General features: G+C 35.9%; 1 protein-coding gene across 3 annotated transcripts; it reads left to right on the forward strand.

The window, feature by feature from the left end:
* Positions 1 to 128: 128 nt before the first annotated feature.
* Positions 129 to 26,639, forward strand: mylk4a (myosin light chain kinase family, member 4a). Of its 3 annotated transcripts, none has more exons than XM_058799423.1 (14): positions 129 to 476; positions 16,614 to 16,704; positions 16,927 to 17,380; positions 17,764 to 18,020; positions 19,497 to 19,602; positions 20,473 to 20,566; positions 23,562 to 23,671; positions 24,226 to 24,367; positions 24,533 to 24,603; positions 24,682 to 24,810; positions 25,552 to 25,704; positions 25,948 to 26,026; positions 26,129 to 26,183; positions 26,284 to 26,639. In XM_058799423.1, exons 1-13 carry the CDS (start codon positions 168 to 170, stop codon positions 26,180 to 26,182), a joined length of 2,049 nt encoding a protein of 682 aa, XP_058655406.1. In that variant the 5' UTR covers positions 129 to 167; the 3' UTR covers position 26,183; positions 26,284 to 26,639. The 3 variants fall into 3 exon arrangements, with proteins under 3 accessions (XP_058655406.1, XP_058655413.1, XP_058655399.1); XM_058799430.1 differs by lacking the exon at positions 129 to 476 and adding an exon at positions 5,821 to 6,392; XM_058799416.1 differs by lacking the exon at positions 129 to 476 and adding an exon at positions 14,958 to 15,695.
* The last annotated feature ends 1,033 nt before the right edge of the window (positions 26,640 to 27,672 follow it).

The raw sequence follows: 27,672 nt of genomic DNA on the forward strand, positions 1-27,672 counted from the left end.
ATGAATTCAACATAAAATGTACAATAATGGTTTACATTTGAGTTAAATCCAAAAACTTGTTCTAAGAAAAAGATAAATAATAAATGATGAATGATTTAGATTTCTTTATTTGGTATTAAGTGCTGTATTACAGTTGAAATTATGTGTATCGATTGCTAAGCTAAAAAATGAAATATATTTCACAGTTAAACATTTATGTTCAGTTGCAGAATTTTATTGATGTACTGACTTTTTTTTTTTTTGACTATTCATGTAGCTATGGAAAGAAACTAAGCCATGAGAGGCCAGTGCTTGACCTGAGCCTGTTCAGAAGCACAGAGGCTGCAGATGAATCTCCTCGAGTCAAACAGGCCAGACTGACGGCTGTGCATCGGTGCTCTGAAAACATCATTCTGGGCAAACTGGTCTTTTTGGAGAGAGTTGAGACCTTGCGCTGCTTCTGGGAGCTGAAACATATCGAGCTTGAGGGCAATCAGGTAGAAATATAAGGACACACACACACATAAACAAAGACTGCTTACCACTAACAAACATGAAATACATATTATTAACATCTCATCAAATAGGCTACATACATTACATTTGATCTATAAGCTTTTAAATTCCATGCCAGTCATGCCTTGTGTTGTTGTAGCTCAACTGCTGAAGCATGGCACTATTAACAGCTAGGTTACTGGTTTGACTCTAATAAAATGTTTAGCTTTTGATTTCTGCCAATCCATATTATAATGTGCATTTACAGTAAAGTTTGAGGTCTTTCTCTCAAACCTTGGCTCCATACTGATAAAACTCGGTAGACTGCTGCCATCTAGTGGAAGAGTTGTGCTACAGACTCACATTAAGCATATGAAGCTAAAAGTGAATACATGGAAATCAACTATGCAAAAGTGTATTGGATCTGTTGTTTGTTTTTAAAGAGTGAGCGTACATTCCAATCAAAATAACACAGATATTAAACATGTTGCAATGATAATAAGAGAAGCTTTGTAGATCACACCAATGCATGAATGTAGAACAGAGACAGAGAATGACAATTTGCTCATGACTTGGTCTTTAATTAAACCTGATGACTGCACATCTATATGCAGGACCAGATTGTTTATTTCTATTGTTCCTAACTTTTAAATTGATCCCAGCTCTCATCCATCTGACTTATAAAACGAAGGGCTGAGAGGGGGACTGAGGCACGGTGGCCTAACCACCTAAAAAGGCCAAATTAAATAGATAAAATAATTTTGAAATAATTTATTTTGTTATTTTATATATATATACTGTATATATAGACACACACACACACACACACACATATATATTGTATATTTTTTGATTATTTAACATATATATTAATTTTAGATTTTTTAATTATTTAATAATAATTATGGACAAATAGCTAAAATATAGCATTAAATTTAAAAATGAATAAATAGATTAATTAATAATTTATTAATGAAGTAGCTTAAACGGGTTTGCACATAAATTACAAAGTTGAAAAAAAAAAAAACGAATGCTGAAATGCAATCATTGCATAGGAACGATGACTGTGGGAAAGCCACGCAACACCTTTAAACTCTTACATTACAGCAACAAACACTCAGTTGCAACCAAACTTTAGTTACTGTTTGTGATCTTACAGCATGAAGCGTCTGTCATAGGAAAGCACCATGTGCTGTCATGAAGCACGCAGTCTCGTGAATAAATATGAGATATCTGTGCATCATCAATGTACTATAGCTGTCACGCCTCCATCAGGCTCTCCACCTCCCTCCACATTCTGCTCGCGTTTCCTTCTAACCATCCACCCCTGCAAACAATTAATGTAGCTCGTTAAAGACTGGATGTATTCTCCATTCTCTGATCACAGTCTCACCTAGGACAGGTAATGACCAAGCGGTTCCCACTCAGTGTTTCATCCTCAATTGGAAATCGTTTCATCATCCTGCCTTGAGTGCTTGGAATGATGTGCCTGTTCCTGAGATTCCGAGTCGGAATTCTAAGTTGAATTCCAGTGAAAAGTTTCTGGGAGAACTTGGAATTCTCGACTTCAAAGTACAAATGGAACGCACTATTAACCTTCCAGGTGCTGCATTCAATGCACTAGTTCAGCATCTTTGCCGTTCTTTCACTCCAACTTCATCCATTGTCACTCCAACCCAAGCTCAGCAGGAATCCTTGACACCACCAACTCCTATGTACTTCCTCCTCTCCGTTCTCTGCTCTGGTGAGTGCAGCAGGTTCCTTCTGCAATGGAGATGCAGCTGCATATGTTCCCCAACGAATCATGCAAAAATTGCATTATCATCTCCCTTCTGTCTGTCATGATTTGAGAGCAAGACGCCTCTGCTACTTGCTCCACTTTTGCAGTTTGCAGGAGTCTTCTCCCCTCGTGCTGAGGACTCCCATGCATTCTCACTGTTCCAAATTTGGCCCCCATTTATGTTAAAGATACGGAAGGCCTTCTTCTCACTCTTTGGTGTGTCTGTCAGACTCTCGTAAGGATATCACTTGCAGACAAATGGACCGACATAAAATAAGCTGTGAGGTTCAGGTAGTGACGTCTGGCTTGAACATTTAAAAATATGCAGATAATGGAGTTACTGGAGATTCTGCTGGATTAAGTGCATCATTTATATTGTTCACACTTTGAACGCTTTGCAGTTGTTATATATAGATGCCCAAATCCACTATATTTTTATAAATAATACTGTTTTGCGACTGCTGTAGTTTTAAGAGTTTTTTTAGGTGCGAATGTACTCGTTTAGACTTCAAATATGCGGTTTGTTAATAAACACAATGTCTATTTGAAAGTTTGCTTCAATGTTTTCGGACATGAGAGCTCCAGGGCGTCTTGGCTAAGGACAAAAACTCATCACATTAAATTTGATAAAACTTTAATGCTGTATGTCAGATGCTTTCTTTGTGATTTATACTGACTGGGTTTACAAAAGTTAATTGACAGCCCATCTTTCCAACTGCAATCGTGTGCATCTGTGATGTTTATATTGCCTGTGTGTTAACATTCACCATGAGTCGCAGACACGTCCAGATGTCCGGCTCATGATAATGGAATGCAATGCATATTAAAATGAAAGAAAGGAATTAAAAGAAGTATTTGGAAAAATGAAACCAAAGTTCACTTTGAAAAACATCGGTGGAGCAGCATTGAGGAAAATATATGCACAGTTAATTAAATATTTAAAAGAAACGGGACTGATGGAGCGAATATAAAAGTTTTTTTTTTTTTTGCCAAATCTTCTGATCCAGGCTTCTGTCTGCAATCTCCAGAAAACTTTCTTAAAACTTCCTAAAATGTTAGCATACGTACCTCTGTCACTCACCATTGCTGGTCCTCTAGCTTGACACTCTTTACTTAGCCTGCTTTTCAAAACTATATCAACCACAAACCAGCAGCTAGTTTTAACCTCATTGCACCATCTTGGTAACAATCAAACAAAATGTATTTTTCATGAAGACTAATACAACCCTGTGCACCTCTGAATCTCCTAATGTCCTGTTAAGACCAGCCACCAGTGTATAAAATGCATTGGCTGGTCTGTGAGCTTAATTTGGGAATCAGATTGGGACTACGTTTATGTCCGTTTACGTACTAGGGACTGCCCAACACCAAGACAATAACAGTTTATTATAGTTCAACCTGAAGTATATATTATATTAACTGTTTGTACCTTTATAACATAAATATATCATGGCCAGACGTGTGTCCAAAGAAAGAACTGCACTGTGTATGTTTGGTGTTCACAGAATGATGTTGAGGACATACTCGGCGAATTACAAAAATACAGTACGTTTCTGTTGAAGGAGCTGAAATCTGAAGCTTCATCTCATGCAAGCTTATCATATGCACTTTATTTTTATTTGGTCAGAGCTTAAGGAGCTATATGTAGAATTCAGAATCCCTTGTTAATAGCGACACCGGTGGCCGTTAAGTGAACTGCAGCCAGCAACTTAACACTTGTGCTCACACTCATGTAACGTACAAGAAACTGAATGTGATTCAGTTCCTCAATAACCTCACGACGAAGTTCTTTTTTTCTCACTTAAACATAAAAAAGAAGTCGGAAATACCTTTGCAGCGATATATTGTTAATGAACATCCAGACATTGTTCAGTCCTCTGAGAGCAACGTTTAGATGAGCATGTAAATATGTGCACGCTTTCCTCTCAATAACAAAATAAGCACAACAAAAATGACAGCAATGACAAAAAGAAAGCATCTGATCATGGCGATGTGGATATGTTTGCATGAGCTCATGTCGACACATGAAGCAAATACACTGTTATGATTGTTTGATTATATATAGATCTGGCTATGTCAGACTTTAGTCTGAATTTATCCCTTCACTTTGCATGACACATTGACATTACAGTATAGATCGAAGAGAAAGAAAAATATATTCCATTTGTTGTTATTAACAAAATGAAGCACATTAAATTACACCAAGGTTTCCCAAACTGAGGTTCGTAAAAAAAAAAAAATAATAAATGCAAGGGGGGGGTTTGTGAGTTTAATAAAAAGTAGTGCTGGACAACGATTAATCACGATTAATCGCATCCACAAGTTTTTGTTTATATATAATATATGCGTGTGTACTGTGTATATGTATTGTTTATAAATAAAGACACACACATACAGTATATATTTTTTAAAACATACTTATTTTCATGTATTTACTGTCACAAGTTCACCAGCTTTTATCATCATGCCTGTCACAAGACCAGTCACCGCACTACATTTCCCAGAATCCTCCCTGGCTCACACTTGCTCACAGTCCCCAATCACTGCACCTGTCTGCCATTAGCTTCATCAGTGGACCTTTATAAGCCAACACCAAGCACTCACATCATCTGGTCTCGTCTATGCCTAGGACAAGTTGGACTTTCCCTTTGTTCTCGCCTGCCTGGACTTTATACAAGTCTGTTGTCTTCATAGCCTTCCCATCAGCTTTGTGGATTCTTCCTAGAAAGGAATAGGCTCTTTCTATCACTCAGTCTACTACTAAGTTCAAGATACTCACCTGCCATCTTGCATTTCTGCTCACCTGTTTTATAAAGAACATTGTTGCACTTACCTGAAGTCTCTACCTGACTCGCCCGACTCCTTACCCTACCTGCAATCTCCCGCAATCCTCTTCATCGTCTCCCCTGTGGAAAAGAAAAGAAAGGAACAATTCCACACAGCAAAAGTCTTGAAAAAGCTGCAGATCTATTTATCTACTTGCCTGTTGCCTGCTTGTGTTGAACTCTGCTCGAGCCAGTCAGTAGACCTGTATTACCTTACCTGTGCATTCCTCTCATGGTCTTTCCTCTGCGTCGTGACATTTACGTGTGTGTGTGTGTGTGTGTATCTATATTCATATCATTGATATTATATAAAATATATATCTAATATATAAACATAACATTTTTCTTAAATATATTGGTGCATGTATTTATATATACATAATAAATGTAAACAATACACACATTATGTACAAAAAATATTTTGGATGCTATTAATCATTGCACAGCACTAATAATTAATTAAATGATAAATATGTAAAAAAAATAAATAAATAAAAAAAAAAAAAATTAAATTACAATTTACAATTACAAGACTCTTTGTAAAATATGTTAAATATTATACCTGCATGTCATGCGACCATGATACTAATATGTAATCAATAAAAAAGTAACTGGTCTGATTACAAGTATTTTAAAATGTTATCTAATCTAATTACAAGTACTTAATTTTAGAAATCTGATTAAGCAATCTAGATACATGTAATCAGTTACTACCTATAGGAAGTCGAGGAAAGTCTTGTTTTTTTTATGTTTTGTGACAAGCTGTTCACACATTGGAAATAAAAAGCAATTAATACATGAAAAATCTTACATATCACCCCTTTAACAGCAGCGTTGGCATCTGAAGTGGAGGGAAACTGGCTGCCTTGTCGAGCATGAGCTCATTGCATAAGAGTTGTTTAGAGATCACAAGGATGATGAGTGAGAGTGAAAAGAGAGCAGCCCAATCAAACAGTCTTATCTCTGCACCTGTCACTCCCGCTTCGCTGGAGACAGATGGCTTCGTCCTTTCGGTCCTTCCAGTGGTCACAAGAGGAGGGGGCTTGAGAATGCAAAGACGTGAAACAAAAAGAGGACGTTTTTTAAAGGGAGTCCCTCACGTTGTGAAAGCTGCGCTCTGTGAACTGAGTTTCCTATCACAGTCCTAGAGAAGACATAAGAAGTAGTGAATGACAATGGATTGTTTCTTCAAGGGCAGATACATTTGGATTGTTGGCAGCGTGTGTCTTATGGCATCCTATCTCTTGCACAGAATCTGGGGCTTATTCTCATACCGGAGAAAATCCAGATCCTCCACTTCAGCAAGTGAACAGGTAAATGTTCTGTTTACCTCTGATAAAAGCTGGAAAGTGGTAAGAACAACAACTAGATTTGCTGTTCATATATAAAGGAAGCAATTCAAAAATGTGCAATCTGATGCATTTGCAGCAATGAGAATTCAGCTGTATTGATACAAATTCAATGATTGCTCAAGTTTGCAACTGGTTTGTTCCTTTCAAGAAGTTCAAAATCCTGCTTTGTAAACATTGTACATCACACTATCCCTGTTTTGTGTGATGCACTGATAATCGAGTGATAAGACATTTTTTAATGCATGCAATTCAATTCAGATCAGACATTTTTATGCATGCAGTTCAAATGATACTTTTCATTTGACATGAGCAGACTTGATTATTTTTTAATAATTGTTTCATAAACAATTTATACCGCATTTGTTTATTAACCAAAGTTAGCATAAAATAATCCTACTTCTAACACTCTAACTGATGCAGTGCTATATTTAAGCACACCGAGTGCAGTCATGCCTATGGAAACAATGTAAGCGTTTGGCAGTGCATGTTACTTTCTTCAAACCTGATAGTCTCGTTCACCTGTTTGACAGATAGATTGAGAGTTGATCAGCAGTGACGTAAAGACGCTGTCAGCACCTGATGTAGTGAGTCACGCAGCTTTAAGACTTTACAACATGTTGACAAATGCCATGTGCTGAGGTTTGAATAGTCTCTCATTTCACATAACTGTGAACTGGAGTCATGCATAATCCAATGATCCTCGAGATCTGAGTATCTGATAGTCCATTTATTAGCGCCGTCATGTGAAGCACAGCCATCGCTCAACATCAGGCTCAATCAGTAAACAGTTACTATTAAAGTCATATTGATTAATTTCTTGAACGTTTATTACTTTTATGTATTATGTATGTATGCGGATTACCAGAACCTTAGAAAGTGAGAATGCAAACTGTTGAAAATGAAGCTATAAAGCACTTTCTGTCTTGCAGTGCTTTTAATTTATTATTATTTATTAAAATAATTTCTGCATTGTCACTTTGTTGCAATATTAGTGTTTGATTGTCTTCTTTATGATAGTTAATTTTGTGGTTCTTAGCTTGCTTTGCCAATGCATTTGTATATATTTTTTTTCTCCCTAGGCCACTAAAGTTAGGCTGAACTATGATGTACTCTTTGCATCTATTATTATAGTGTCAGGTGATTCAGAGCCGCCACGCAGTCGGTATGTTTCCTGTCTGCACCTCAGATGAATGAGACGAGCGGCCCATATGTTTGTCATGAGGCTGGATTTGAAATAGTCTGATGCTCACAAACAGATGCACCATCCATCACCCAATATATACATTCACAGAACCACAGTCACAGTGGCAACATTCCACGGTATTTATGGTAAACAAAGGGGGATTTACATTTAGCCAGTTAAAGGTTTCTGAAGGTTTAATGACGGTAACTTTTAAAGACAAAGTAAAGGCAATTTAAGGAATGGATTGAATGGAAAACATATGGTAATGCTAAAAAAAGCTTATTGTTTGAATAGCTCTGCTTTCTTCAACTAGAATATGGAAATAAAGTGAACTGTCACGCTGCAAAAAAGCAATATTTTTCCTGAGTAATGTTTGTCTTGTTTTCCAGTGCAAATGTCTAAAGATTCTTAAATCAGGTTACATTTACTTGAAAAGCAAATTGACAAGACAATAAATCTTGTTTTATGAGTTTATGATTAAAACAATAACAAATATCTGCCACTGGGGTCAGAAAAATCTACTTAATGTCTGTTTAAAGTGTAAACAAGTTTTCATTCCACATTGTTTCACATTCACCATTTCATTCATCATTGATCTTTGTTTTATTTTAAGCATAAACTCACTAAATTTTATTCAGTTTCTCAGAAAACTTCATATGTTCAATTTGCTTCTCAAGTAAATGTATCTTGATTTCAGGATATGTAGATATGTGTATTGGAAAACAAAACTACAATACTGAGGAAGAGGTTATTTATTTATTTATTATTATTTTTTTTTGTAGCAGTGTGCAGACATTCTGCTCTGATTTAAGGCCTTTTAGGCCTTAATTTGTGGAAGGGTGAATTAGGACTTTTTACGATCTACAAAACCCCACAGTTAATAGATATTTAGGTATTTTTATTCAATGCAACTTACATGAATAGGTCTTTTAGATGTAAGTTGAAGATGACAATTACATTGATAGTTGTATAGAGATTTTTTTAGGTCTATGAAGACAATAGTGGGGATTCTTTATATTCTAATAATACCATAATTGAAATGAAAAGCGCTACATGTTGTGCCAAACACTGCACAAAGTAAGGAATTTCAGCATATTTGCCTCATGTTTTTATATAGCGTTTTTCAAGGCTTTATTGTGAACTTGCTAATACTTGGAATATAAAACAACATATCAAAATGGAAAGAGCAAGCAATATGCAGTTTCCAGGAGTACACATGTTTTTATTAGTCCTCCAGGAAACATGCTATGATTAGCTGTCACAGAATCAACCAGGCACTGACTACACATTTTACTTTTTTTTTTTTTTTTAATTGTATTTATTGATTTATTTTGTTGAGATAAAGTTTTAGTAAAGCTTTAGAAATAAAAAATAAAACCAACATAAACTGGAAAGTTGCAGCAATGAAAGAACAAACTAATAATATATCATATTCATAATCATTACATGCTGTTTTTAGTGCAAGCCATTTGTGATCCTTACATTAGCTATTCATCAAATCTTGGGGGTTTTCATCCACAGGTTAGATTGGTTGTCTGCTGTATAGATTCCACTCCAAATCAGGACAGTACAAATGTGCCGAGACTGTGAAAGTTGACATTAGCTCAAGCTATTTAACTCCAGTGCTATTCAAAGAATGTGATGAAATAGACAAGCCAATTCTTATTTTTCTTCATATATAAATTCTTCAGAAAGCATACAGAGGTTGTATGTGTACTGTATCGGCATGAGCGTCAGAGTGTAATACCAGCGTTACACACGGCTCTTGTGTTACACCGCCTCGGCACGTGTTGTGTCTTGGTTCAGTCACTGGAAAATTGGCTTGAGCACAAGCAAAATGATACTGGGACTGCGGGCCAGGGGGTCACAAACCACCCCCAAATGTCCTGGGACAGAGTGTCCTGGCTGGATGGAGGGGGTCATCAAGAGTCCCCTGCCGAATGGGTGTCCCGATGTCAGGCTGCACTCGCTCACACTCTGTGTTTATATGTGTCCGTCTCTGGCTGTCTTTGGTACTCTCTGTAATTCATAAATCAGATCTTATAAACAACATGAAAGCTGCTCCTCTCTCTGTCTGTGTACCTACAGTACATTTACTCGCTCTGATGCAACAAGCACATTGCCACATAAAAAGATACACCTGTCTTGGAACACTTTGGATGCTTTTATTGTAAATATACTGTACTGTGCTGGTGTTTTATTGTATACTTTTGTTCTACAGAAAATCAAATTAGTGTATAGCCAGTAAAATAACACTAAAGGAATAGTTTAAGGAGTAAAGGAATAGCAAAAAATGAAAATGTGCTGAAAATGTCCTCACCCTCAGGCCATCCAAGATGCATTTGAGTTTGTTTCTTCTTCAGATTTGGAGAAATGTGTCTCAGCAATGGATGCTCTGCAGTGAATGGGTGGCGTCAGAATGAGAGTCCAAACAGCTGATAAAAACATCACAATAATACACACTAGAGGTCTGCGCGGGACTGTTTTTTAAGTCCCGCGAGGTTATATCCCGCACCCGCCCGCTCCCGCGATATATTCACTCTTTGTTCACCCGCTGTCCGCTTTGAATAATTTTCTTCACGACCCGACCGTTCCCGCTAAATTTAGATCTCGTTTCCAGAATCACACATTTAAATTTCCTCTACTGAAAGAAAGACAGATAGGCTAACAAATAAAAGTGTAGTCTGCACAAAATTGTATTTGTTATTTTATTCGTCGTCAAGAGTCTTTTATTGACAGCAAAATGTTAAACGAATTTTGTGTCTTAAGACACGAAATTCGTTTAACATTTTGCTGCCAACACAGTAGGGAAAAAAAGTGTCACAGAGAAAATAAAAATGTACAAAAATTGTATTCCTTATTTTTATTCGTCTTGTCAGGATACAGTTCGTTTAACCTTTACAACAGGAACAAGTGTCGCAGATTAAAAAAAATGTAGGTTGTACAAAAATGGCCTATTATAATTTTATTCGTCTTGTCAAAATACTAAATTAGTTTAACATCTTGCTGTAAACACAGCCTAGGAAAAGTGTCGCGGAAGAAAAATAAATAAATAAATAAATAGGACATGTGTCATTTAAAATTATAGGCTAAGCAAAATATAAACAAAACCGAGTTGAGCGTTCTTCAAGGAGAGCGCATCCACACTTTGCTCCATCTTTATTCTGCTCTGTCACTCATCGACAACCTGCCTGTTCTGTCTGTGGGCCGTATATTCACTGGTAGGCTACAGCCTGCTCTGAGCATCGTTGCACATGCGCACAGACCTCGCAAATAAAACGAAACACTGTTTCATGCGTGCAGCGCGTGCATAACAGTCCCGTGCAGGCTGTACCAGTGCTTGAATAAAGCGCAGATATGTTGTTCTGAAAAGACGTCGGGAACGGGATATTGTTAGACCGCCCGCTCCCGTTCAAATTGCACCAGAGTTACCGACCGCAACCGCGTTTTATTCGGGAATTTAATCCCGCGTCGCAAGAAATCTGGTCGGGTTCCCGCGGGACAGCCGCGGGAATGCAGACCTCTAATACACACCACTCCAGTCCATCAGTTAACATCTGGAGAAGACAAAAGCTGAAACAAATCCATCATTAAGCCATTTTTAACTAAATTATGAGTCCATAATCCATAATAACGCCGCCTCCAGTGAAAAAAAAGTGCATCTCCTGTTGTCTCTCACATCAAAATCCAGCCACATATTTGTTTAGAGCTGTTTTGGCTTGTAAACGGTGCTTGATCTGTGCAGATTTCTCTCCTGATTCAGACCAGAACACTTGTTTCACTGGAGGAAGTGTTATTATGGATTATGGATGCAGATTTTAGCAACAGTTTGAATTTAAAAACACCTTAATGATGTATTTGTTAATTACAAACATGCAACTTTTGTCTTCTCCAGATGTTAACTGATGGACTGGAGTGGTGTGTATTATTGTGATGTTTTTATCAGCTGTTTGGACTCTCATTCTGACGGCACCCATTCACTGCAGAGCATCCATTGCTGAGACACTGATGCAATGCTGCATTTCTCCAAATCTGATGAACAAGCAAACTCATCTACATCTTGGATGGCCTGAGGGTGCTTAAAATACATTTATCATTGATTTTGCTTGATAAGCAACATCAGGAACAGAAACAGATATTTGAACCCAAGTTTCCACTGGATTGTTGTGTCCCGTGCTTCCATGGTCCTGTAACGATTGCTGTCTTGTGTGTATCTATTTACTCAACTTCAACTTTTCATCTTGCCAAAAGAACAATTCGTGCTTGGACCTGATTGGGGATTTCAGCTCATGCCTTGAACTAGTTCAGGTCTCAAAACATTTGTCCCACCTTGTCCAAGAGATGACACATTACGCCTCAATCTCTAGTTGCGTATTCATTACGGCACAACATGTGTTATTTAGCTTTCATATCAGCTCATGAATGGTCTGAATGCGGTGTATGTCAGCTTGGGCAGCTCTGAAGCTTCTTTTCCACGTGTTCGTCACTTGCTCACCGCAGCACGGCACAGTAAAACTTGGCCTAATTCTCAGTATGGCTGTATTAGCTCCATCTATCAGGTTTCATTGTAAACTGCTAGTAATATAAACTCAAGAGAGCTCTTCTGCTAGCTCCTGTTTACTCCACAGCTGCACGGTTTTGTTGTCTTGAAATGGTATGGGCCTCCTCTGGCGTTTTGTGTTACTCTGACTGTCCAAATTTATACTCTGGCTAAGAGAGCTGATGTGTTTTTCTTGGGTATGCTGATGGGCTGACATATCAAATACTTTGCTGTCAGTCAAACTCACGCTGGAACAGTGCTGTATGTAGAGGACACACCTTGGCATCAATAAAATACTTTCTAAATCATGTACAGTATGTATGATGTAACTTTTAGAATTTTCATTAATACAATTTGAATTAATTTTAATTAATATAATTCAATAAAACCTAAAAGTTTGTAATTTTATCAAATGAAGTGTGACATTATTTTCATGAAAATGAAGCATATTTGGCTGAAAATTACTGTCAATGAGTAAATCTCTCATTATTAGCCTTAATTTGGGGCAATTTAAATACTAAAAACCAACAAATGTTTAAATTAACAACAATTAATTCAATGAAATTTACTGTAAAACAATTATTTTACCTAAACATTTTTCCCGATTTTAATTCAGTGGTAGTATGTACAGAAACCTGGAAAAAACAATGATGCATTAATGTACTCATTTTTATAAAGCAGATGTCCATGGATTGTGTCCCTGAACACATTTGTGCTGTCTTATCACAGTATCTATTTAGTCTTAGACAACATAGAATGACCGCCGTCTGCATTTGTACTCTGTCATCTGCTGGTGTCCCGGGACAGGTGATGCACACTCTTATGTAAATGATGTCCCACTTTTCACAGGACCGTCGGTATCAGATGTCCACTGCCAGAACGTTGTGAAAATAAACAACAGAAGTTTCCTTCTCTTGAGACTTGCCAACAGACTTGTTAATGGCCAATGCACTTTTTTGGTGCAAATATTTAATTGCAAGTAAATAATTGTAAAAATATATTAATTTCAGCGTAGTTGTGTATGCCTTATTCTGTAGGCTACACATTTGTGTTTGTAGCCATCTATAAGTCAAATGATGCATGTAACTATGAGACGATGACTGTGGTGTTGGAGTAGCGCCCCTGTTTCTAATGCTATTCTGGGAGAAGACATCTGGGTTTGCAGCATGCGGATTAAATCTGAGAAATATGTAATTCAAGATGATATTTGATATCTTCCAAGGACAACATTATGACTGTGAACTCAAAAATCATTTATTTATGGTGATCTGAACTAGGTCAAGTGATCTGTATTATAGGGCAAAGGTGGGGAGGGTGAAGGGGGCTTCATATTTCATCCTCTAAGTTAAAATCGATCCGTAACTGTCTTATCTGTGGATGAGTAAGCTGTTTTAGATGACTGGAGAGGGTGAATCAGTCAGAACACCGACACTGGCTCTAGTTTCAGTTGTGAGAGGGTCAAAAGTTTTCCACAGGCTCCTGTTTTCCCGTAGTAGCGTGCCATCATCTGCTACGCTGTTTGTAAATCAGAAGAAACATAATCTTATTTATATACAAAAACAGCCTCAGATTATTTTGTTTTGTTTGGAGCCCCTAAAAAAGGACATGGTGATGGTAAAAACATAAATAAATGCATAAAAAAAGGAGATGGGAAGAAACATTTTGTGATGGAAATAATATGTGGTGAGAGGGAAATTGTATTCAAATTAGATTTTTCATGTCTTTCATTTTCAATACTTGTGCAAGAGAATGCAAATGCTTTGTGAGTGAACTTAAATGTTTTGTGAGAGTACGCAACATTTCTTAAATTAATGCAGTATTTATTGGGGGAATGCAATGCTTTTGTGAGAGAATGCTAAATTTCTTGGGGGAATGCAACACTTTTGTGGGAGAATTGTGAAATATATTGAGAGACCATAAATGTTTAGTGAAAATAATGCAATGTTTCTTAGGAGAACAAATTGCTTGTGCAAGAGAACACAAATGCTTTGTGAGAGAACGGAACATTTCTTAGATGAATGCAGTATTTATTGGGGGAATGCAATACTTTTGCGAGAGAGCTTAAATGTTTTCAGAGAGAACGCAACATGTCTTAGAGGTACGCAGTATTTTTGTGAGAGAACGTAAATGTTTTGCCAAAAGATTGCAATGTTTTTCGGGTGAACAAAATATGTGTGCAAGAGAACACAAATGCTTTGTGAGAGAACGCAACATTACTTTTGTGAGACAATGCAAATGGTTTGCAAGAGAAGGCGATGTTTTGTAGGAAAATATTTACTTTTGCGAGAGAATGCAGTTTCTTGGGGGAATGCAATACTTTGCAAAAAAAAAAAAAAACAGCGCAAAAGCATTTTTCCTCCCATCTCATATTTTTGTTCCATCACCATGTCATCACCCTCTGTATTTTTCTTCAGTTTCCCCATCCTTTTTAATTGATCTCTTCATATACTCTTGGTTTCCCCAATTCCTGGCTTCATTCCTTCTGAATTCGAGCCCTTGGAATTCCTGGCAAGTTCCATTAATGTGAAATCTTAAAAAACATGACGTCTTTGATCGAACCTCTCAAGGTGAAAGAGAAGTCGGTACTCCAATTTCTTTCCATTCATTTTCTGAGCAGCCCTTTCGGGAAACTGGGTGTCTCCGGGGCCCCTTTGACACCTGGTAGGGAGGCATCTGACATGGCTTTAGCACTCAACGCTTCTCAGATATCACACAGCAATTCCTGAGCCAAACATAGCCCCTCCCCGGGACCTGCTGACGTAAAACCCCCCATACCAGTTACATTTACTGAGACCGGCTCATTCCATTCTTAGTGTGACCTCTACTTGGTAGCGTTCAATGGAGAGGAAGAGATGGACGGATCAACTTGTTATTGGGGGATTTAAAATGTCTTGTTTTTGTCCGGCTTCTGTCTCGTACGAGTTTTCTGCTTGGCTTATTGTTGGATTATCAGTGCATTTCTGATCCAGCTACATCCTCTACGGGTGAATCTCTGTTAGTTTGTCCACAAGTCTAGTTGGTTTTAGTTGAGACCATGAGTTCTGCTAACTCTACCACAGGTATTGACCTGCTCCAGGTCAGGATTGATTCCTTGAGCAGCAAAATGGACAGGCTCATAAGTATCCAGGAAAAAGTGCTCAGCCGACTCGACGGCATGTCTCAGGACATTGATGGAATTGAGAAAGACGTTGAAACTCTGAAAGTGGAAAAGGAGGAGATCCATTTTCCTCCAGTTATCCGTACAGGACCAGCCAATGAGATGAAGGAGATGTGCCAAGAAATGAACAGCATCATGTTGGCAGTAAATCAACGCTCAGAGCAGCAAACCCAAAAGCTGGAGGGAATGGAAAGACTGGTAATGAGCATTCAACAGGTGGTCAGCTTTATTGGAGAAACTGTGAAAACTTCCAAAATCATGGATATTATGTTCAAAGGGCCAGCTTCTCGGAAGAGCAAAGTGGCTTCGGCCCTCAGGTCCAAGGAGTGTAAAATCAAACTGATCAGCAAGTGCCAGGCCTCAGATAACAATGTCACTATAAAGGTGAGTTAAATCTCCCAATGGAAGATCATCAGAGTATGTGCAACCAGGTGAAACAGTGTGCTGGCATTTTGTGAAGACGACTGATTGAAAGAAGCGATGTTACGATTCCATTCATTACATGGAAACTTTCTTAAGTAGAGAGAGAAGATATGGTGCCAGTTTGAGGGTCTTCAAAAGGTCGACACTCACTTGGCCATTAAACCAGTCACTGAAGTTAGATTGACTTTCGTGACTAAATTGGTCTTCGTAGTTCTATCCTTGTGGCATCATCATGATTTAAATGATTTAGGAGAACAGTGACTTGGAAAAAGGAAATAGATGAAGTCAGCTGGAATTATGTGTTGGGATATAGTTTCAACTGGAAACTGGCATTACTCCCCCCACCCCCAACTGTTTGCCCTTCAAAATACCATGTCTTGTGTTATTGTAGATCCCCACACATCATCCACCAGGCTATGTAAGGTAAAGACTTCAAATGATGGTGCCACATTAGGGAAACCATGTCATTAATGCATTAATTTTTCCTATTTGTATTTTATATGGCAGAGCAGCACTTTTATGCTTTAACACTTTTACAACTAATCCCAGACTAACAGTGCTTCCTAACAACCCATCCCACTCATATTGTGTCCATAACAGGAAACTACCTGCACTAAAAGTTCTGAGTCTTACAATCCCAAACATCTTGGATAAAAACATGTCCTTGCTTCATTGTGCTAAGTTTATAAGTTTATGAACCATGCGGTTGTGCATTTTACAAGAATTGCGATGTCACAGTTGGCGCCCCTGGAAGAATTGCAAAAATTTGCTTTACATATTATATTTGTGTTTTTTTAGTTTATTTTGTTGCAGATGAACACAAATACCTTATTACACTTTCATCTTTTGTCTTTGCTATATTTTCTTTTTGCTCCTAAGCTACGAGATCACAAAGTTAAAGATGGGAAGTTTCATGTGAGCTTCAAAGGTCTCAAAGCACAGAAGAAGAAGAAACCACCCGATTCAGCTGGTAAAATACAGTAGAAAACCTGAAACATGACACTTACATTTAACACCATCCAGACAAAAAGCTTATTAAAATGACATGGCTGAATGCCTAATGACATATACTTGATGCAAAAATCATTTAAATCACATCAGGCACAGTCATTCAGTATTTGTATGTGTAATACATTGATATACTTTGCATTTGCATCTAGTCTTTTGTTTTACTATGTTTATATTGTGGTAGATGCAGTCTCATTGAAGAAGCAGGCACTGTTGCTTGAAGAGGTTCAGAAACTAAATCAAGAGAATGCAGAACGCTCTGAAGCATCCCAACATCTGGAGAAAGGCGTGCAGAAATCAGAGGATGGCTTGGTTACTCCAATTCAGCAGGACCTTATCCTTGAAGAAGCCAAGCCGCTTGAACTTGAGCAAGAGAATAGTTCTAAAGAAGAAAATGAGGTCACTCTGGAGCTGAAAGAAAATGAGGTGAAAGACACAGAGACAAAGATAGAGGAGGTTCAAGCTGGAACACCTAAATTAGTGGAAGAAGAGAGTAAGGAGCTGCCAATAGAGACCACAGACATACTCAAAGATCAGGAGATAGAGGGTACGGAGGACCAGACGATTACCAATAGTCCTTCAGAACCTGACATTGCTGATACAGAGCCTGCTACGCCAACTGAGAACTCAGTGCAAAGGTGAGTTGTGAATCTGATTGGGTTTCCATGTCATATACAAAATAACCAAAAGTATGTGAATTCCATCTAATTGATGGGTTTGGCAATTCCATTAATGACAAACCTCAATTTTCACTGCATTCTACAGAATTCTGTGCTTTCATCATTCTGGCATGACTATGTGCACAAAGCGAATGTCCATATAGAAATGGTTTACTGTGTCCAGTGTAGAAGAACTTGACTGGCCTGCACAAAGCCTAGACTTGAACCTTTATTGAACACCTTGGAGGTGAATTAAAAACTAACTGTGAGCCAGATCCCATCACCTCACTGATGCTCTTGCAAATAAAATTTGAGCTTTGGTTTTCCTGTCTTCAGCCTCTGTTCTGTTTGTGTTATTTCAGCATTGAGTCTGAGCAGACGGATGAGGTGACCACCAGCACCAAACGACGTGTGACAGAAGAAGATCTGGGTTTGGAGGACCACAAGAAGAGCAGGGTTGAGGAGGGGGAAGACAAGAGCGAGGAGGAGCCACAGGAACCCGAAGATCTGCGTGGTGTTTTCAAAGCTGATGGTGTGGAAATCGAGTTGGATTTCAGCAAACTGAAGAAGGAGAGCTATGAGGATGAAGATGAAGATCACAGTGATCACTTCTTCATTGGTAAGTCCGCTTTAGATATTCTAGTAACTTTAAGTAACTTTGCAACTACATGTCAGGTAACTCTCATTAAGTTGCAACTACATGCCAGCTAACTCTCGTTCGAGTATTAGTAGACTATTAGGTTAGGGTTTCTAAAATTAGTTGAGATGTATGTGCAAAGTTACCTATAGTCAGAACAGTTTTGGGGAGCATCAAAATAAAGTGCACTAATACGCTAATGACTGCTAGTTGACATGTAGTTGAAAAGTTATATAAATATATAAATATTGCAATCTCATAATCCACCATTTCACTAATTTACCAGTTTTCTACCAAAATTTTCTAGAATATATTGAGTAGGGATGCATGATATTATCGGAACGTTATCAGAATTGGCCGATAATGATTTAAAATGTAAATATCGGCCCGATATGAAAAATTATGCTGACATGCCTTGCCGGTAAGACGAATAACTCGCATTATGAAAACTTAAATACAAGGAGGTCTAAAAGATTATTATTATTACTTTTTTTAACTGTTTTGGTTTAGACCGTCTACATATGTTCAATCTTCAAAGAAAATGTTAAGGTTACCACTGCATATGTCTAAACAAAATGCAGCGATTGATTTATAGTTAATTTATAGTTATTTTCAAAGCTTTCAATGTACTCTTATTCTAAAAGAGCTCCATTGTTTATTTAATTCTAACAAGTAAGTTTTTGTTAAAAAATAACCAAAGTTAAAACAAACAAACAAACAAAAAAAAGTTTATAATCTCTGCACAGGAGAGACTTGGTGTTGTTTTAAAAAAGGAAATATATCGACATTGGCATCTGCAAAAATGAGTTGAAAAATATTGGCATATCCAATATTGTGCATCCCTAATATTGAGTTGACAGTATAAAAATATAGTTATATAATGTTTATGATTATAAAAAAAAAGCATCATGATATTTCTACTATAAATACTAACTTCAAACAGCACTGTTAACCGATGCCAGTCAATTATTTGGACTCTTACTCCTTCTTTATGACTATTTTCCATATTTTGGAAAATATACTCTCTCAACCATTCTCAACCATCTTCATGAACAAGTTCACATTCATGATACACATTTGATGATGTTTTTCCCACTATCCACTCCAGATTAAGTTTTGGGAATTTTAGTTTTGGAATGAAATTTATGCATAATGAGAATTTATATTTTTGTCTACAAAACAAATTTCAAATATTTGAGAAACTTCAAATATGTGCAAGTCTTTAACTAATCAATCATTAATCGACTACGCCAATAATCTCAAAATGGGCAAATGGGCAAACGAGCATCCAATTAATCGGTTAGTAGCTCTGGTTGACCAAGAGTGTCTTGAAAACTAGTTTAGCAGCCTGTTGTGCTTCCCATGTTGGCAAACAGCTTACAAAACACATGTAATGTGAATTACACATTACAATTATTTAACCTTCATGCTTGTTCTTCATCTTCTCCTGTCCTGCAGATTGCACCCCACCTTCACCAGCACCCTTCAGCCACCGCGTGGTGTCTGCCAAACCCAACCAGATTAACAACTTCTACACTATCAACCGACAGGAGGTTCTTGGAGGGTCTGTGAAAGTATTTTCTTGCATTTTGGAACTGATGGCTGAGAACAGAATGTTTTAGAGATGGTGTAAATTCTGCTAATCCCCTCAAAGGCTAGTTGCATAACCTTACAGTCGGTCTACCCTCACTCGATTCATAACTTCAGAGTCAAGCCAGTTATTTTTACACTGAGATTTCAGGGTATGTGAAATTGTACCTCTGCACCAGCTGGAAACTAATCACTAGGTGTTAATCCATCTCTTCAAAGGGAATGTTCTTCTTGTTGTTAATGCAATAGTATCTGAAACATACGACACCCCTGCTGCTTTACAAAAGAGTCCCAGAAGTCCTTCCTGGTCTGCGCCTCTAAGTCTTTTAAAATGTCGTTTTGCATATACAGTGGCTCCAAAAAAGTATTTGGACACTTAAGCCACACTTAGACATGTGTGAATGTCATCGCAGATAGCAAAATATCAGAGTGTCTATATCTGCGCACAAATGCTGCAGGATCTTTTCTCGGAACAAGTGTTTACTTTCCACTTGGTTACATTTTATTTTGATAGTCCACTTTAGAAATTCTACTAATTATAAGTAACTATAAGCAACTACATGTCAACTAGCAGGCATTAGAGAATTAGTAGACTGTTATGGTTCTGGTTAGTAGAATATGTAGACATGTATGTGCAAAGTTACTTCTAGTCAACAGTGTGTTTTAGGGACTATAAAGATAAAGTGTTAGCAGACATTAAGCTAACACTTAACACTAATGACTGCTAGTTGACATGTAGTTACTAATAGTTAGTATAATGTCTAAAGTGGACTATCAAAATAAAGTGTAATCATTTTTCTAGGTGTCTTAACTGTCACTGATAACTGCTTTTAACTCCTTTCAGTGGTCGATACGGTCAGGTGCATAAATGCATTGAAAATTCCTCTGGACTTACTTTGGCTGCAAAGATAATCAAAGCTAGGAGTCAAAAAGAAAAGGTACATTTAATATTTCTATTTTATTTATTTCAGTTTTTGATGTAATGCAATGTGTTACTTGTCATTTCTTTGTAATTATTTGTGAAATTTACTAGCAATGTCAGAGTAAAAACTGTTTAAAAGTAAATCTACCCGATTTTTTCAGTGTTTATATACTTATTAATATTTTGACTCAACATTTTTTTATTTTTTGTAGTGCCTGTTTTCATGTTAATTTCAGTTTATGTTTTTGATTTTTTGATTTTGTTTTGTGCTTTTATATATATGTGACCCTGGACGTCTTAAGTGTCAATATTTTCGAAATTTCGAATATTTGGCTGAGATACTATTTGAAAATCTGGAATCTGAGGGTTCAAAAAAATCAAAATATTGATAAAATTGCTTTTAAAGTTGTCCAAATGAAGTTCTTAGCAATGCATATTACTTATTAAAAAATTACGTTTTCATACATTTACAGTAAGAAACTTACAAAATATCTTCATGGAACATGATCTTTACTTAATATCCTAATGATTTTTGGCATAAAAGAAAAATCAATAATTTTGACCCATACAATGTATTTTTGTCTATTGCTACAAATATACCCCAGCGACTTAAGACTGGTTTTGTGGTCCAGGTTCACATATGTAATGTATATATGCCTAGTTCTTTAATGAAACTCTAGATGGCGCAGACGGATGGGTCTAACGTAATTGATGATGTTCACAGCGTTAAACGACTTGGCACAAACTGATTGGTTCATGTTGCATACACAGCCAATGAGCTTGCAGTTTTACATTTAAATGGCTGGTTAGCATCCACTTGAGCATTTTGCAGCACCCTTTCAGAGTTCCTCTGAAACCCTCCACCTTCTCCAGTTCCACCTGTATAGATCTGCTACGGGTTATGTTTATGCTATTTGTGAAGCAGCAGTATGTCTTAAATACTCACAGCATCGTATCTCATTGGCAGCAATAATCTCACAACTCACAATTCCGCCAAGACCAAATAACATTGTCATATCTATTACCATGCTAAAATCTTCAGAGAGTTGTCATAATAGAAATAATACTGTGTCTGTGTGTGTGTGTGTGTGTGTGTATATATATATATATATATATATATATATATCTGTGTGTGTGTGTGTGTGTGTGTGTGTGTGTATATATATTATGGCATGCCGTTCAGGAAATTATGATATTTATAATATGATGATTAAATATATGGAATGAAAGTATGAATATATGGAATGAAAGTTTGAATATATGGAATGAAACTTGAATATATTGAATGAAAGTTTGAAAATATGGAATGAAACTTGAATATATGGAATGAAAGTTTGAATATATGAATTGTTTTATTTTTAGTCTAGTTTTAGTCGACTAAAAATATAGTAGATTTATTCGACTAAAATCTACTGAGTTTGGTTAAACTGTAATGCATTAATTAAGTATTTACTGTAAGTATCACACAACTGTTACTTGAATACATGACTAAACTGACAGTTTGACAATTGTGTGTGTGTTTTGACAATTCAAGTGCAAAAAGACAAAATAGAGCTCAATTCTGTGCTCATCAGGGCCTAACACATACTTTTTATGGCTCTAGTTAACTATAATAATCCCTATTTATTGAATAATGTCAAATAATGTCCTTAGTCTTTCCTTCCTGTGACTGGAATCCCTGAAACAAGACCGAAATACACCGGAATTCTTACTCGCATGCTGTTCATTCAAGTTCATGAGGGAGATAAAATATGCATTCTTACAACCGTCTAAAACACATTACCATATAAACATTGTAAAGTAAACATCGCTATAATTAATCAGCATTAGTTCATAAGCAGTTGCCTGTCATAAATGTGTGCTTTTCAATTATTGCAAACCGCTCTGAATCAGTTTGAAGCTCTGTTGTTCGAGCCTGTAGAACATGCAACAGCGCAGAGTTTTCCTGCGTTTAGATCAGAACGTTACAATTCATATGTGCACATCTATCACACGGGACGTCAGTTCTGACTAGGAATTTTCATCTCATTTTTATTTGTCGACAAAAATAGCACTGTTGTAGATTACTACAGAACTACACAAGTTTTTTTTTAGGTTTTTTTTTTACCTGTAAGATACCATTCACTTGTTTCAAAATACATACTCTTTAATGTAAATCATCCACCCAATTCAGGTTTCGTCCCATATATTCAAACTTTTATTCTATATATTCAAGTTTCATTCCATATATTCAGACTTTCATTCCATATATTCAAATTTTCATTCAATACATTCAAACTTTCATTCAATATATTCAAGTTTCCTTCCATATATTCAAGTTTCATTCAATATATTTAAACTTTCATTCAAAATATTCAAGTTTCATTCCATATATTCATACTTTCATTTCATATATTCAAGTTTCATTCCATATATTCATACTTTAATTCAATATATTCAAACTTTCATTCAATATATTCAAGTTTCATTCCATATATTCATACTTTCATTCAATATATTCAAACTTTCATTCAATATATTCAAGTTTCATTCCATATATTCATACTTTCATTCAATATATTCAAACTTTCATTCAATATATTCAAGTTTCATTCCATATATTCATACTTTCATTCAATATATTCAAGTTTCATTCCATATATTCATACTTTCATTCAATATATTCAAACTTTCATTCCATATAATCAAGTTTCATTCCATTCCATATACTCAAATTTTCCTGAATGGCATGCCATAATATATATATATATATATATATATATTTATTTATTTATTTATTTATTTATTCAGTTTTTTTATTTAATTCAGTCATATTACTTGCCATTTCTTTGTAAAAAACAAAACACACACACAAAAAAACAATTTACATTTACTAGCGATTTCTGAGTGAACATTGTTTCAAAGTAAATCCTACACAAAGTTTTCGGTGTATAAATTGTATTCTACAGGCCCGGTGGTTTACACACAGTTCTCAACTCTAAAATAATATTTTAATGTGCTTTATCCGACAGGAGGTGGTGAAGAATGAGATTCAGGTTATGAACCAGCTCGACCACGCTAACCTGATCCAGCTCTACGCCGCCTACGAGTCCAGGAACGACGTCATCCTTGTACTTGAATAGTATGTGCATTTTAATTGGTTCATTCTTATTGGCTAGTTCTCATTAAATCGAATAAAGCATGCAGTCAATTCAAATTAAAGTCTGTTCAAAGTTAATTCAAATTAATAGTTTTATATATTCTTCATAAGTTTTCATTCGTACCTGTTTTTTTTTTTTTAATCCAAATTTAATTTACTTTTTATATTAAAGTTTGTAATGTTGTGATTAATGTAAAATGTATTCTTTCACACATACAGTATATATACAGTCCTACAATGTTGCAGAGTGACTAAAAGTAATGATGCTACTTTTTCTTTGACTTTACCATTGTAATAATACAAATGGTGTAGTTTAAAACCTACATTTACATTTAGTCATTTAGCTGTTGAGCATTTTATCCAAAGGGACTTACAAATGTGGATAGTGGAAGCAATCAAAATCAACCAAGAAGCAATGATATGCAAGTGCTATGACAAGTCTCAGTTAGCCTAACTAATACTTCTGATAATGAGTAACTTGAAAGTAAGGATTGTAATGTTAATTAAAAAGATTCTGTGCTGATCTCTCTGAACAGTGTTGATGGAGGTGAACTCTTCGACAGAATCATCGATGAGAACTATAAGCTGACGGAGCTCGACACAGTGATGTTCATCAGGCAGATCTGTGAAGGCTTGCGCTACATGCACAAAATGTACATCCTCCATCTGGACCTAAAGGTACAACCAGAGACCCAGCATAATGCAACAATAAAAAACACTTACATCTAAAAAATATGATCTGACATTGGCCCTCAGACGAAAAAAACGGCCGACATTCCTCTAGTTTTAAAGCAAACAACCAGAGTAACCTTCATAACCATTGCTGTTTCTTGTGGCCTGCAGCCAGAGAACATTCTGTGTGTCAGCAGACTCACAAATAAAGTCAAGATCATCGACTTCGGACTCGCCAGGAAGTAAGTGCGCTCACGGCACTGATGTCTTTGTTCAGAAATGAGAAAGCATATGAGTTAAGAGGCGTTCGTTCTCTTCAGGTATCAGCCCAGAGAGAAGTTACGGGTGAATTTCGGGACGCCGGAGTTTCTCTCTCCTGAGGTGGTCAACTATGATTTTGTGTCGTTCAACACGGACATGTGGAGTCTGGGCGTCATCACGTACATGCTGTGAGTCACATGTGCTGTTAAACATGCTGTACAATGTTCTAGCTGAACTACAATTAGCATTTAACAATAATTATTTTATGTTTAAATTATGCACTGTAAGAAGATACTATTTCAGACTTTCTACTTCACAATGTTGCATTTAATTAAGTGTGTTTAATGCAGCCTCTTCTTTATAATTATTTGTGAAATTTACTAGCAATTTCCAAGTGAAAAATGTTTTAAAGAAAATCCTACACCAATTTTTTTTCTCAATGATTATATATTTTTATATTATTTAGTATTTTATTTTCATATTTTATTGTTTACGTTTTTACATTTCTATTTTTCTTTTTTACTTCAGTGTGTCACTTGCCATTTGTTTGTAATAATTTGTGAAATTTACTAGCTATATTTCTGAGTGAAAACTGCTTCAAAGTAAATCTCATTTTTTTTTAATAAACTGTTATAATATTTAGTAAAATTATTTATACATTTATTTTAACATGTTCAGTTTTCATGTTAATTTTAGTTTAGGTTTTAGTAATTTTGTTTTGGTAATTTTTGGTACTTTTAGTTTTTATATTTCTATTTCTATTTATTTTTAATTATTTATTCTATTTTATATAATATATATTTTATAAAATATGCTATTTTATTTATTAATTCAGTGAGTTACTAGCCATTTCTTTGTAATTATTTGTAAAATGTACAGTAATAATTCATCCAACGCTAATTTGTCTGTGTATAATTTGTATTTTCCAGGCTCAGTGGTTTCTCGCCCTTCCTCGGGGACGATGAGAATGAGACGCTGAACAACATTTTGGCCTGTAAGTGGAACTTCGAGGAGGATGAATTCTCAGAAGTCTCAGAAGAAGCCAAGGATTTCATTTCCAAACTGCTTGTGGTGGATAAAAGGTGCTCAAGAGATTAATACACGTATTAAAGAGACAGTCGAGATCGTTTTGCTACATTACTCTGCATGATGATGATATGGTCATTTGCCTTTAGTTGCATCATTCACATTCAACCATTTGAGAATTACTATCTCGTAGTGCAGTGGCAGTAGTTCATGCGTCGCCCTGGCAGGACTGGAACTCAAAACCTTGTGCTTATGGCGATGTGTTTTCTTTGTGTGTGTGTGTGTGTGTGTGTGTGTAGTTGGAGGATAGGAGCCACTGAAGCGCTGAAGCACCCCTGGCTGTCGGATCCAGTCGTTCACTTCCGCCTGCATCAGAAGGTACAGCCTGCGTTTAACACAAGACGCTCGCATTGTTCTGCCAAAATCTGTGAATTATGGCATTTCTTTGAACTTCTAAGAGTATCTTGGTTTTCTTCACAGAAAAATAAATGCCGCTCGCGCAGAAACTCTTGTCTGCCTCCACCTGAGAGCTAATGTAAGTCCACTGTCAATATATCACATGAACTGGGGAAATTAGCTTTTTTTTTATGTCCAGAAACGACATAATGTTGATGAGGTTTTATTTTCTGTTTCAGGGACCAAGCCTGCTGTGGAACCATGAGGATTACTGGACATTATATTACATACAGACACACTGCGTTCACTGAATCTCCCCCATTAACATTGATGACATTTCTTGAATTACAGCTGTATGTCATTGATCCTATTCCAGAATTTGAAGCGAAGATGTAATTTGATTTTGCAGATCTTATCCGGCCTCATAAAGTTCCTGTTTTGGGTTTCAAACACTGATGATTCTGAAATGAAGTAGAAATCAAAATGGGCAGTTCAAATAAAATAAAAAAAAAAAAATAAATAAATAAAATCACACTATATGAGCCCTTAGAATATTATATTATGTAATTAAAAAAAAAAAAAAAAACATTCTACACTAATGGAATATATATATATATATATATATATATATATATATATATATATATATATATATATATATAAGCAGTGTAGCAAAAACATACTTGAACCATAAAGCAATATAAATCATAACATGAAGTAACATTTTACTTAAAGCCTTTATATATAATGCATTATAGTAGTAACAAACTCGTAATGAGCCTTTTAATGCATGATCTCATGTAACCATTAAAATGCATTATAATTCTTATCTATTCATTGTTTCAGCTTTAATGCATTAGACACATAACAAACAAACCTTCATATATTGTAATGCATTTAAACATTTGTTACAATTATTTATGCAAAGATAAAATTAATTACAATGTACATCATGAATACATTGAGAATGCATTCAACAGAAAGGCTTTAAGTAAAGTGTTACCATAGCTTTTGACTATTATAAATAAACTTTAGTGCCATTGCTGTAACATTATAATTTTCAAGCTTCCTCAATAGTATGCTGATTTTTGAATGCACCTATATAATGACTGAAATATACCTGAATTATGAGAGATTATTGAGTGAATATTGTTGTCGCAAATGTTGTTTTTAGGTTTTACATGTTCTACAGAATTGAAAAGGGATGTAAGATGTGATTTTGAGGGGAAGCAGAAAAATGATCATGTTAAAGCTAATATATATATATATATATTAAGTTATTTTTTTTTTCACTTCATGTTTTGAATGTTGAGTATGTAACATTGCATTATATGCACTTTAGAACATTATTTATTGTGAAAATAATATGAAAAATGATCTTAACAGATTCAAAAGCAAAAGTAGTTTTAGAGATTTTGTTTTATATGCTAAGTGTTTTCCATGCAAATGTGAATTAAAACAATATTGTAGAATATAGACGAATATAATAAAAGAAAAGTCTTATCTTTCTTTTCCTTTGTGCAGTCGTTCTTGTAAATGAGATATGAGACAAACATACAATTCAAAGTAAAAATATATTTATATTAAATATATTTAGACGAAGTCTCTGTTCAGGTTTGGCCTATTTT

This window comes from Onychostoma macrolepis, chromosome 02 (genome assembly GCF_012432095.1).
Source record: "Onychostoma macrolepis isolate SWU-2019 chromosome 02, ASM1243209v1, whole genome shotgun sequence".
Lineage (NCBI taxonomy): Eukaryota > Metazoa > Chordata > Actinopteri > Cypriniformes > Cyprinidae > Onychostoma > Onychostoma macrolepis.